We start from the raw sequence: 13,584 nt of genomic DNA on the forward strand, positions 1-13,584 counted from the left end.
GGGGTGGATGGTGGGCCTGGTTGGGTTCAACTAGGCTTGAATGCCCATTGATATGCAGGAGAACTGAATGGGATGTGGGACAGACTAAAGAAGTCTGTGGTACTTACTGGCAAGCATGGAAACCATGGCAGAGCGCAAGCCTTTTTGGGGTTACTGGGAGTTGCCCCAACTGGGCTGCAGCTCCCACTATTTGCATGAGGGCCAAGAGTGAAGTGGACAGATTCAGGATGGACTGCAGCACCTATTTGTTTGTGTGGAAGACAGGGCTGGTAACAGAACTAACCCAGCAATTGCAACCACTAGCATTTGCATAAGCTGGGGCGACGGAATTTGCCAGGCCCTGCACAGGCAAGCACACGCAAGAATCTGGTGTAGGATCACAGCAGACAAAGTTTCTTTGGGGATGTCCCCAATCGAGCTGCCGGATTCAGAACCCCAACAATGAAGAGAACTGCAGGTTCCATGATCTGACCTTGGAGTGCAAGTGTCAAAGAAGAACCTTCTCAGAGGCTCAGACAGAGCAGTGGACAGCATACCTAGGTGCACGTGGAGGACATGGCAGTCCATCAGAACCTGCAGAGGAAACCTGATACCACAACAAAGCATGGAGGACAGAACAAGTCAACCCAGCCATGTGTTGGCAGTGAAAATCTGGGCAAATGGAGACTGTAAGTTGGACTATGTCAACCAGTGGATTCTGCAGCTATTTCATTGGGCTTGAAATGGCGAGATAGGCAGCAATTCAGAACTGTTGAATTATCAGAACCACTCAAGCATGACCCTTAGATCATGCCCCATTTCAGGGACCTGGGATGGGTGGGAGGCTGGGTGGGGCTTCTCCCTTTATCTCCCACTTTACCCCAGATACAGAAAAAAGCAATAATGTGGAAATACTCTTAGCCACTTTCCTGTATCCCTTGACCCTTTGTGCCCTAATCGACTATGTAAAGACTGTCAAAATAAAGCAACTAGAAAAAAAGAAAAAGAAAATACAGTAGGAAGCTTCAACAATAGGCTTGGTGAGGCAGAAGGAAGAATATCTGAGCTAGAAGAAAAATTCTTGGAAATTGACAAAAAAAAAAAAAGAAAATATTTGAGATTGTGATACTATCTAACTACTTATGTAAATTTCCTGAAGGTTTAGAAAGATACTTGATTAGCTGCTTTATTCAGCAAATAGCATAAAACTTCCCTGATATGGAAAAATAAAGGGACTTTCTAGTACAGGAAGCATAAAGATCTCCTAACAGGGTTGATCAGAATCAATATTCACCATGACATATTACAGTCAAATTTTCAACAGTAAAATAAAGAAAAGTTTCTTAAATGTGTGTAAGAAAAATGCCAGATTACTTTTGGAGGGCCCCCTTCCAATAGGTAATAGCTGAAAGTAGTCTAGGTCTTAAAAGAAGCACAATTCCAATCCAGAATTCTGCATCCTGTAAAGTAGTAATCTATGAAATAAGGCAAAATAAAGACCTTCCAAAACACATGGAATATAAAAGTATTTGCTATAACTCATTCAACCTTACAAATGATATTTACCAATATGCTATACATAGAAAAAGCCAATTATATAATGAAAGAATGAGTAAAAGTACAAAGGATTTCAAGTCAAACAATAATACTTAAGGCACAATGTCAGAACCCAGTCATTGCCTTTCAATAATAGACCTGAATGTAAATAACCCAATATCTCCAATCAAATCACATAGACTGGTTGAATGGATTTCAGTTTTAACAAAATCTATTTGATGCCTGATCAACTAAGATACATGCAAGCTGAAACTGTACAATGAAAAGGAATATTCCACAACAAGAACAATAAGGAAAAACAAGCAGAGGTAGTCATCCCAGTCTCACACAAAGTGGACTTTAACACAAAAACTATGAAAGTGATGAAGCAAGGCATTAAATAGGGTTAAAGGATGAACTAAAAAAGATGCAAATGTAGTAAATGTACAATCTATCAATGCATCTCAAGGACCTAGAAAATAGAAACAAGTCAAGCTCAAAATTAGTATGAGAAAGAATTTAAAGTTAGTGAATAAAACGAAAGCAGACACACAAAAATTAGTGAACCAAACAGCTGAGTTTTTAAAAAGTAAAATCAATATACTATCATCCCAACTAACCATAGAAAAAGAGAAAAGACTCAACTCAATAAAATTTGAGATTTAAAAGTAAATTTAACAAAGGACACCACAAGGGGAAAAAAACAATCATCAGCTACATGCCAACAAATTAGAAAATCCAGAAGAAATGGATTGATTTCTGGATACACAGTCTTTCAAAACTGAGTCATGTTGACACAGAAAACCTAAACAGGCCAATAACTGAGGCAGAGATTGAGTCAACAGCCTCATCCAAAAAAGACCAGCCCAGGAGCAAATGACTTCACTGTTGAATTTTACTAAACTTCAAGAAAAACTAATTCTAATTCTTTTTTGTTTAAAGATTTATTTATTTTATTGGAAAGGCAGACGTACAGAGAGGAGGAGAGACAGAGAAAACTATGGAATGCCAGTCAACAATAGAAAAATAATGAAATCCTATCTTTTGCAACAAAGTTGATGAACTGGAAACCATTATGCTCTGCAAAATAAGCCAGTCTCAAATACAGTGTTATTTCTGATATGTGGCAGCTAATAGAGAACACACTTATAAAAATAAGTGTGGGGATGAAATAGTCACTTTGGAGTATGATTGCCATTTTTAGCTTGTGTTTATAGTACAGTGGAAATATAATTTTTTGGTCTTTTTACTTTTTATTTGTTAAATATGATTAGTGGCAAATTAAGCTTCTGACTACAGAGATTAAAATTATGTCTGCAAATACTGATGGAGAGAAGGAAGAGAGACAGGGGTATTGGTGGAGGGGAGGAGAGTGTTGGAAACATTTAATTGTCTTCTTGTAACTGTACCTATAGAACACATAAAACAGAAATTGTGAATCCATCATTATCTAGAAGCGTGGCATTTGCAAATACTCAAACGTTCCTGCTTCATTTGCCTCAATTGCATAGCAGGCTTGCTTCAGGGCCTTCTCTTTGGATTAAATGAGGTAACAGAGGTAAAATACTGAGAAGAGCAGTTGACACATATGATGGCACTCTGCATTGTATCTTAGATAACAGCAACTTAAACATATATATATATGTCTAAACATATATATATATATTTAAACATATAACCACTATACTACTTTTTCAATTACTTCTCACAAAGTAGATGCTATTTATTCCTGTTATGGTATTTTTAATCGAAAAAAATGACAAAGTATAATTTAGCACCTTTAATAAGAGTTTAGTAATTATCTTTTCCATAGATATATAGAATGCATTGAACAGAAGCATTGCAAAAAATAGATACAAAATCATTAGAATTCCATGTACCATTCCAGAAATTGTTTGTGTTTAAAATACCCTGCTCTAATAGTTGACATATTTATTGTTTTAAATAATGTAGCTAAGTGAAATGCAGACTGGAACAGAGAATCAAATATGCTAGTATCCCTTCCTAAGCCTTTAGGAAATCTGTTCATTATTGACATGAAACAATTCAATCCACATTCTTGTTCAAAATAAAACAGAAAATACCACATGCCTTCACTTTCATCACAAATTCTGAAGACTACTCAGGGACAGTTGCCTGTGAGATTTGCTATGACTACTACCTATGAAGTACTACTTAGCTGCCATATAAAGGGGCACAAATCTTTGTGGCTCTCAATTATGTTTTATGAGAAGGATCTCCTTAGCAAGACATCTAGCTGTTTGCAATTGAGAGAAATACTCACTCAAACAATGTCACACTGAAGTCAAGCCAGTTCCATGCATCACCAACAAAAGAAAAGGATCCTGTGCAGAGGCCTCTTGCAATCAGTTTCACAATGATTTCAAAAGTATAAATTCCAAGTAGTGTATGCCTGCAGGAAGTTTTTCATATAACTATTAAATCATGACACATTTTCAACTTTGAAAACTATGTTTATGATTACTCTTGTCTGTCAATTTCTGAAAATCTCAATTATAACAAAATATATTGCTTCTTCATTCTATTCTCTTGCATAAATTGTGTATCTAGTCTCAGCCTTTCACATGTACCAAATCCTCTGTAGCTGCTCCTAACCTTCAGTATACTTGTACACCTGCTTTCCTCAATCTTGACCTCCTTTATGTTTCTCACAATATGCTTTTACTTTCTCATTTTTTAAAATTAGGAGTTCATTCCTTCCTCTCTGTTTCCTCCTTCCCCATTTTTCCTTCATACCTTTTCCCCCATAGTAGCACACTATTATAATCCTGTAGTACCATTTACAAATTTAACTTTCTGACATTTAAAAGCATTATGACATTGTAAGTACTAGCAAAAGCATAAAACCTCATATTGCAATATAGAGATATAATTATAAGCTTTATTGGGAGTCCTTCTTTGTCAACAGAGCCACATACTGCCTTGTACTTTTACTTCCTAGTGTGCTAGTCTCCCTTGAACTCTATTTTGTATTTTAAATAATTCTTAAGTAATGTGGGACCAGATTTGCTTGGTAAGCCCCAACCAGGCAATAATCAGAAAAGCAAGTGTCCCTTGAGTCTTAGCACAGTGCTTTAAAAAGGACTTTTAGGATGGGGCTATCTCGTGATATTACACATGAAATTTGACTACTGACTTTTGAAAAAATAATTCCTAGAAAAGAGATGACGGACTATATGTTATTGAGGTAAATGATCATATAGCAAATATCATATAAAGACAGCACAACAATTAACCTGACAGTAAGGAGGGAGCAGAGAAAATATAATTTCATTATCAATACATGTAAGGATTTTTATGATAAACTCAAATTTTAATTGCTCTTCAGAGTCAACCAATTTTAACAATAGAGTTGAATCTCAAAAGATAAAGTGTTATTTTCTAGAAAATTAAATGGGTCAGCCAATCACTATAGTCTGATTAGACTATTTACATAGCTCAAAGACAAGAGAAGTAGAATAAAAAGCAAAATAAATGATTTCCTTATGAATGGAAAGAAAAGGAAGCATTTTGAATTAGAAGCCAATTAGGGTTATAGTTACAATAAAAACCTTAAGCACTAAAATATTAATCGTTAATAATTCAATTTGAAATAAATCCCATTTGTATGATTTCATAGGCAGAAACATATGGGTAAAGACTCAAATACTTATATTATGCTAATCTAATCTGTTGGGAAATAGAAATATTTAAGATAAAAAAAAACCAGTAAAAATAATTCCTAAAACGTGTGAATCAGTGTACATATGTGAATACTTGGTTTCAATCATAATGATGTTTATAAAATTACTGTAACATGCATCTTAAATATATAATTATGTTAAATTTTGAAATTTATATATAACTACATTGCTTTTTCATTTTAATATTGTTACATATTTTGTTTTGAAACAAAAATCTTAAAAATTATATGTATGTGATATTATATAAAGTAAAATTACATAGCTTACTCTATTGCTGGTCCCCATTTTGGCAAGTTACTCATAGACATAAATATACAATCAGTAAGGACACTGATTAAAATTAAATATCGGAAAAATGTAGATTACAGTCAAGGAATAATGGGAAATGCATAATATCAGGAAAGATACTTCTGTGATATATTTTATTTATACTAGACCATGAGGTAAATTTTTCCTCTATGTTTAAAAATATGTATTCTTATGAATATAACAGCAACCATTATTGTTTATTGCTACTGGATGTAACAGAATACACTTTATACAGTTTTTCAAATATGGAACATTTAAATTTAGATTAATATGATGTTACATGAAATATCAGTTGGGAAGAGAACAATACCCCCAATTTTTGAAATAGTTAGTTTCAAATGCAGTGAACAAGTCCAAAGGATATGGGTGTACCAGAACCTTGATAGTTGCTCCTCTAACTGTGCTGAAAGGAGATAAGGTGCACAATATAGAAACAGCATTGAATCTGAAGATAGTTCTGTTTTTATTTAATGCAATGAAAGTCTGTAGAGAGAAAAAAATCCAGTTAACAGAAGTGAGAACTATAATGTATGAATTATGCAACATATTTCTAATGACCATTGCTGTCTTAAGACCATTGCTGAGATAAGATTTGCTCATTTTTAATGTTTTCTTATGCACTCAGTCAAATGGATACATTTCATTAATATTTAGATGTGTTGTGTTTTGCAAGTGCTATACCTGAGTTATTTGTATTGGAGCACACTCCCAGACTTCCTCCTAAAAGTAACAAAATACTATATCCCTCCTGTACATTGAAACATATTCAACAATACCAATGTGGTATATCTTAGGAATTAATGAAAGCAAGATATTCCATTTTGTTTTAAAAATGCCAAGAAGTCAGAAGTCAGAACACAGCTAAGTTCCTGGTTATATGTCATTTTGTTTTTTTCCCATTCCATAATTCTTGCTTTTATGTGTTCATACAAGATCTTCATTTTGTAAAAGATTTATTTATTTTTATTGCAAATTCAGATACACAGTGAGGAGGAGAGACAGAGAGGAAGATCATTCACTTCATCCGATGATTCACTCCCCTAGTGACTGCAACAGCCAGTACTATGCTGATCCGAAGCCAGGGGCCAGGAACTTCCTCCAGGTCTCCCATGCGGGTGCAGTCTCCCAAGGCTTTGGGTGGCCATATGGGATCCAGGCGCATTCCAGGCAAGGATGTTAGCTGCTAGGCCACAGCGCTGGGCCCCATAAAAGATCTTCTTTGCCTTTTTAAACTTTCAAGTGCTCCTCAAGGCATAACCAAAATTTTACTTTCTTAATGAATTCTTGAAGCTTCATGTACTTTCAAAGATTTCTGCCTTTTCTGAACATACTTATGCTCATATTTAATATTGTTATTATTTTGAGACATATAGTAGTAAGGTGTTTCTAGTTACTTGGAAGACAGAAAATAAATATTTTTGAATAAGAATGATAAGCAATATACAAGCTGACTTTTCCTTCCTAACATATCTGTAATCTTATCAAATTGGACAATTTTAATTATGCATATGTTACACATTTCATAGTCAATTAAAGTGGACAGCCTGGGCCTGGCGCAGTAGCCTCAAGGCTAAAGTCCTCGCCTTGAATGTGCCGGGATCTCTTTTGGACACTGGTTCTAATCCTAGTGTCCCCACATCCCATGCAACTCCCTGCTGTGGCCTGGGAAAGCAGTTGAGAATGGTCCAAAGCCTTGGGTCTCTGCATCGGCATGGTAGACTACGAAGAAACTCGGGGCTGCAGGCTTCGGATCAGCTCAGTTCCAGCTGGCCCTGGCGGCCACTTGGGGAGTTAATCATCAGACAGAACATCTTCCTCTCTGTCTGCCTCCTCTCTGTATATCTGACTTTGCAATAAAAATAAGTAAACCTAAAAAAAATGTTGACAGCCCATAAATGATTAATCTTCAACCTCCTGTACAACAAGTTCATTTATAGGAAGGCCTAAGAATGCATACATTAAGAAATAATCCAAATAATCCAACCTAACAGCTACCCAGCCAGGTAGTGTATCAATTTTGATAAAATCCTCAACTATATATTATCCCATGAAGAAGTATCTTAACATAGTTCTGTGAAATTTAAAATGATCTCTTTGTTCTTCATTACCTTAATGCACCCTATGTCAATTACCTTTATTTGCATTTCTGGAAATATGATTAAAATGTAGTCAGAATAATTTCAATGAATTCTTACATTTTTCCCTTTGTAATACGGGTCCACATCTTCCAAGGGCTCTGACACCATTCCTCTAGACAGACTTCCATAAATAATTGGAAGCTCTTTGCCATCTTGCAAGTCAGAGTTGGGCTTTAATTCTTCTTCCTCAAGTTCCTCATTGTGTTTTTCAGCGAGGTGCTGTTTTATAGCCTCAAGAGACTCTTTAGTGAAGGGGACAAGGCCCTTTGGTTCTTGGGGAGCCAACATTTTCAATTTCGTATCTGTAAGAATTTAATTTTTTAAAGTTCTAAATAGAAGCTGAGTAGTACTTTAAGAAAAACTGAAAATTACAAAATGTTAGGGTATGAAAAATAGACACCAGCAAAATTTATATTGGGCTTACCTGTAACTCATGAGTCACCCACTCAATCTGTCTTTTTACTCACTATTTTATCAAAGAATGTAAGCGTAATCTGAATTTTTTTTTTCTGCCCAAATCCAATGATCTCATATGAGTTGTATCTCAAAATAGATTGGTTCTTCCTCTTTAAACTTCACTAACCTTGGCCGCAATTTCCTGACTACCTTTTGATTTAACTTCGCTAGTTTAATAATCAAAACTTTATCTCTGATATCCCTCAGATTTTTGTCTTTCCATGTTTTTGTTATCCATCTTTTCGAAGAATGCAGATAAAAAAAAGATCCTTAACTGCTATTCCCATATGTCCATTTTACTAACTACATTCCCCAAAACATTTCCTTCTCCTAAATGTCTATGTGGTAATTTTACCAATAGCACCAACTTAACAGCTGAAAACAAAAATCATTGTCATTTTCCATTATTAAAATTATTGTTCAACATTTAAATGTAGAGAAAAATCATTACCTGAGAAATTGTCCATGATACTTTCATCCATCCCTGTACACAAAAATAACTTGCTTCTCAGAACTTTTCATTATGTAGTTTGAATGCTACCTATTTCTATATCCATTTGAAGGTTGTCAATCTTTTAATTCTGTATTTGGGATAGACCAGCAGTCTTTAGTTACTATGCCACAATACTGACTGCTGATGATTTTAATGAATGCCAATTTAATACTTCAATATAATAAATTTCCTTTATTTGCCTAAATTCTTTGATTTTATTATGATAATTAAGGCTTAAGAAATTTTCTACTAGATTGTGGCACTTTGTAGCTAGGCACTTTGTGTGAAGAGTTGATGGCAGTCAATTAAATTGTGCAACTCATTCCTGAGAAATCACACTTTCATTTCATTCCAAAAATGTCCATTATAGTGAAAAATGTGTTATTGAAAGCTTTAACATTGTACTTGTGTAGTATTCAAAAATAAGAAAAAGGTAATCAATACTGGTGAGATAGCATTCATTATGACAGTCAAGACTTCTACTACTTCAGGTACATGGTACAGCGGATTTTTAAACATACAAAACACATCTCACTGATATCCAAAGAGAAAAGAAATATTTGTGTCATGGTTGTGCTATGGAAAATGGATAATAAAAGTAGAAAATGAAATACTGGAATGACTACTTGGATTAAATATTCTTTGGATTTGCTTTAGCTTTCAAGCATTTTACATGAAGAATACTTACTTACTCTGTTTCTATAAAGGCACTTTGATGAAAACTATTATCATAGCCTTAACATTACTTGATTTTTCAGTTTAATTTTTTACCATAAGTCTCTAAACAAGATCTCAAAGACATAAGCAAAAGGCAATTCAAGTATTCTAGCCCAGTCCAGGGAGTATTTTCCCCTTCAACTAGTCAATTAACAAAGAGAACTATATCATTTGCATATGTTTCTTCAAGAAACATATCAGAGATAGGATGTAAAGCAACTCAAAAGACAGTGGTGAGGAGCAGCTGGGGGTTGGGATGAAAGTACCATGGGGCAACTAATTAAACTTCCACCTGCAAGCATCATTGATGCCAATATATGTCCCAGCTGCTCAGAAGAGGCTCCTGGTTCCTGATCAGCTCAGCTCTGGCCATTGTAGCCATTTGGGGAGTGAACCGGTGGATGAAAGATCTTTCGGTCTCTCCTCTCTGTAAATCTGCCTTTTCAATAAGAATAATATTTTAAAAATACAGAGAAAGAAGTAGAGCTGTAATGAACAATAAGGCAGACATTCTTCAACAGACTGACCCATTTCCTTTCTATTAATACCTAGTGATGAGATTTCTAGATAGTATGGTTCTGCCTTTGTCTATTTTAGGAACCTCCATTCTATTTTCCATCATGGCTATTCCAATATACATCCCTAGTATATGAAATTTTCCCTTTTTAGGAATTCTCACCAGCATTTGTTATTTTTCTCTTTAGTGATAGCTTTTCTAATATGGATGAAGTAACATATCATCATTGTTTAAATTCACATTTCCCTGATGGCAGGTTTTGCCATGTGCTTGTTGATCATTTGTATATCCTTGAGAGACTTCCATTTCATTTTTTTAAATCAATTTTATATTGCACTCCTTGCCTATTTGCTACTGAATTGAGCTCCTTAGGATGTGGTATCTATACATCGTGAAATTTTATGCAGCTCTAAACCATAAACCCTATCAATTATAGAAGCATGGATAAACCTAAAGGTCATTATATTAACTGAAGTAAGCCAGGCACAGAAAGGCCAAAGGTTGCATGATTTCACTCATTTGAGAATCAATGCATTCTAAGCTCAATACAAACACAAAACAGAGTACTAGTAGTCATCAGAAAATGAGAATAATAATAGGAAGGGAATGTAGGGAGAAACCAGTCAATGGAAACAAAATTATAGTTAAATATGAATAACAAACTCATGCAGCACAGAGGATATATTTTCAAGTAACTAGAAGACAATTCTGAATGTTCTTGAACAAAAAATGATAAAAGTTTAAAGGGATAAATATATTAAGAACCATGATTTGGTCACTACACATTGCATGTAACTATCACAATATCATATTGTATCTCATAAATTATAAACAAAACCAAATTATCATTATAAACAATCATAAACAATTACAAACAATTATAAACAAAACCAAAGAAAGAAAAATACGGATCAGGCAGATCGTCTCTTGGAGTTCTCTTTCCAGACAAATGGAATAAAATTTGCTGTTTCTCACGTTAAAATACACTTGTTTTCAAGCATTCTGTTCTATATTTCAAACAAAATTCTACACCCACCAAACATGCCACCAAACATGTACCATAATTTCATCACACAATACATACCACATACAAATATTCATGAAAGTAAACACTGTCAGACAGCTAAGACATTGTGAATAAACACAATTTCCTTAATATAAAACTTTTCCCCTTAAAATATTAAAAATGACACATGCATTTGATGTGGTAGCTAAAGCTCCACTTGGGATGGCTACAACCCATGTGGGAGTCCATGGTCTTGAATCCCAGAATTTCTCCTGGTTCAAGCTTCCTGCTAAGGTGCCCACTGGAAAGCAACAAGCCTGATAGCTCAAGTATTTATATCCCTGCCATCCAAAAGAGGAGAGTACTGACTTCCTAGCTCTAAGCTTTGCTCTGTCTCAAGCACAGCTGTTTTGGGCATTACCCAGTAAACCAACAAACGGAAGAGCCCTTTCCTTCTCTTTGTTTCAAATGTACTTTACATTTTAAAAAATATGGGGAAATATTTAATAAGCTATTCAAATTATATTCATTTCATAGATACTTGGGTGTACTTTAGATTTTAAATTATTCAAGTGTAATTATTACTTATCACAATAGCTTGTGCATTCTTCCTTCCTCCTGTTTTCCCCTCCCACTATTTTTTATGAATTATCATGACAGCATATATCTTTTAGCTTCTTAATGGCTTAAGGATATTATTATACATATTAAAATATTCAAATGCATTATAAGGATATTCCCACAGGCATCTACTGAATGATAATGTCATGGAGTAGAGTTCTTCTGCTTCCTAATTTAGCAATCAATTACAAATTGATACTATGTTGCTCTAATTTCCTCCTTCTATTGTAGAAATGAATAGCAGAATTTTCTAGGTAAAGAACTAAAAGCAATATCATTTTCAAATAAAATTATTTTCACTCTGACAATTACTGGCTGCTCAGGGTATTTTTTTTGTTTTACACGAACTAACCTTATTTTTTTATTGTCTCAATGACATTTCATCTTATCTAATAGGAAAAAGAAAGTATCAATGTATCAATTTATAAAATGTCTCACTATGTGATAAATACATGCTGCAAAATATTTTTAGGGTAGGTGTACAAGGCTGATACTCTATTCAAAGATTGCTAAACCAAAAAACACATATATTATGTTTTCTCCGATACGTGTGAGACAATACAGAATATAAAAAACCCAATATATGCAAGTGAAATGGGCATCTTATGATTTAATGGCTTATGGCTCGTCTCTATATTCCTGTGGAAAAGTGATATTTCTACTTTTTGCTATCTGAACATTATAGTAAATGATTCAGTAAGCCTATGAATATAAAATAATTTGAAAGTATGTTACTGTAAAATTTCAAGGGAAAATAAATAAAGGAATGAGGGGTGTTGAGGAAGGGAAGAAAGTATTCTTATCAACTTAACATTGTATTTCAGGAATACACGAAAACATTTTTCTTTGCCTAGTGGCTAAAATTCTCGCCTTCAATGCACCAGGATCCCATATGGGCACCGGTGCTAATCCCAGCAGCCCCACTTCCCATCCAACTCCCTGCTTGTGGCCTGGGAAAACAGCTGAGGCTGGTTCAAGCCTTGGAACCCTGCACCCACAAGGGAGACCCGGAGAGGCACCTGGCTCCTGACTTCAGATTGGTTCAGTACCAGCTATTGTGATCACTTGAGGAGTAAATCATCGGATGGAAGATCTTCTCTGTCTTCCTCTCTGCCTTTCCAATAAAAAATAAACCTTAAAATAAAATAGATTTAAAATAAATTTTTAAAATTTAAAAAGAAAAATCAAAATGATTTTTGAGCTATGGATAGTATTAAATATATGATTTACTGTATATTATCAACAACTTAGTTTGTGATATATAGAAAAAACCTAATGAAAATACATAAGCAGTTAACAGCATAAACTCTGAAGGTAGAGTTACATGCACTTAATATTTCAAACTTGGTTCCATATTTTGAAGCGTTGATTAGTGTTTTATCTATCATAAAATTGAGATTTCTCCTTGGATCAAAAAAGGATAAAATAACATGAGTTAAAATACTTAGAGCAGTTATTGTAAAATAATATTTGGGAAATAAATTTGTCATTTGCATAGTTTGTCATCTTGAAGTTAAGGACCATTTATAAAGAGAAATTCACATAAGACTTAAAACCTGGATTTAAATCATTGATTTGCACAAATATAGTGAAGGAATATGCTGTAGCAAAGAAAACTACAAGGGGGTTGGTTAATTCTATTTGCAATTTGAGTCAGTACTGCTTGTATCTGTCAAGATAACGGATATGAACTTTGTCCAAGTTAATGGAGGTTGAGGGGACAGTGCTTCTCTACTTTGCTGTAACTCCAGAACACCACGCTCAAAGCATGTTTACATAAACTAGAGGTGTTCAAATGGGACCAGAATGCTGTCTAGAATTGAATGCCACCATATACAAAGTGGTTAAAATTACATGCGTAGTTGAGGTAGAAGAAATAAAAAAAAATGGAACGTTTTCAAGTGTCTGGTAGATTCTCATACAGAAGAGAAATTAGACTTCGATACTATTCACAAAGCATAAATTTCAGTCACTGAACTGAAGCTAGAACAGATTTGAGTAAAGTTTACAGAGTTTTCTTAACAGCTGTCTAACACAGAAAGCATGAATTTGGGCACTAAGTCCTTTGCCTTCCCTCCAGTGTGGAGGTATGTGCTTGCTGATGCTTG

At 34.5% G+C, this 13,584-nt stretch overlaps 1 protein-coding gene across 1 annotated transcript in view; it reads right to left on the minus strand.

Annotated features, from left to right (window-relative positions):
* Positions 1-7,954, minus strand: part of SCN7A (sodium voltage-gated channel alpha subunit 7) — a 56,370-nt gene extending 48,416 nt beyond the window's left edge. Inside the window, exons 1-4 of the mRNA XM_040971999.1 lie at positions 7,724-7,954; positions 5,893-6,011; positions 5,487-5,576; positions 3,800-3,928 (exon numbers count right to left, since the gene is read on the minus strand). Of these exons, the coding sequence (XP_040827933.1) occupies positions 3,800-3,928; positions 5,487-5,576; positions 5,893-6,011; positions 7,724-7,954 (569 nt within the window). The remainder of the gene's footprint in view (positions 1-3,799; positions 3,929-5,486; positions 5,577-5,892; positions 6,012-7,723) is intronic.
* Between the last annotated feature and the right edge of the window lie 5,630 nt (positions 7,955-13,584).

The sequence above is a fragment of the Ochotona curzoniae genome, unplaced genomic scaffold (assembly GCF_017591425.1).
Source record: "Ochotona curzoniae isolate NIBS_2020 unplaced genomic scaffold, NIBS_Ocur_1.0 contig_2210, whole genome shotgun sequence".
Lineage (NCBI taxonomy): Eukaryota > Metazoa > Chordata > Mammalia > Lagomorpha > Ochotonidae > Ochotona > Ochotona curzoniae.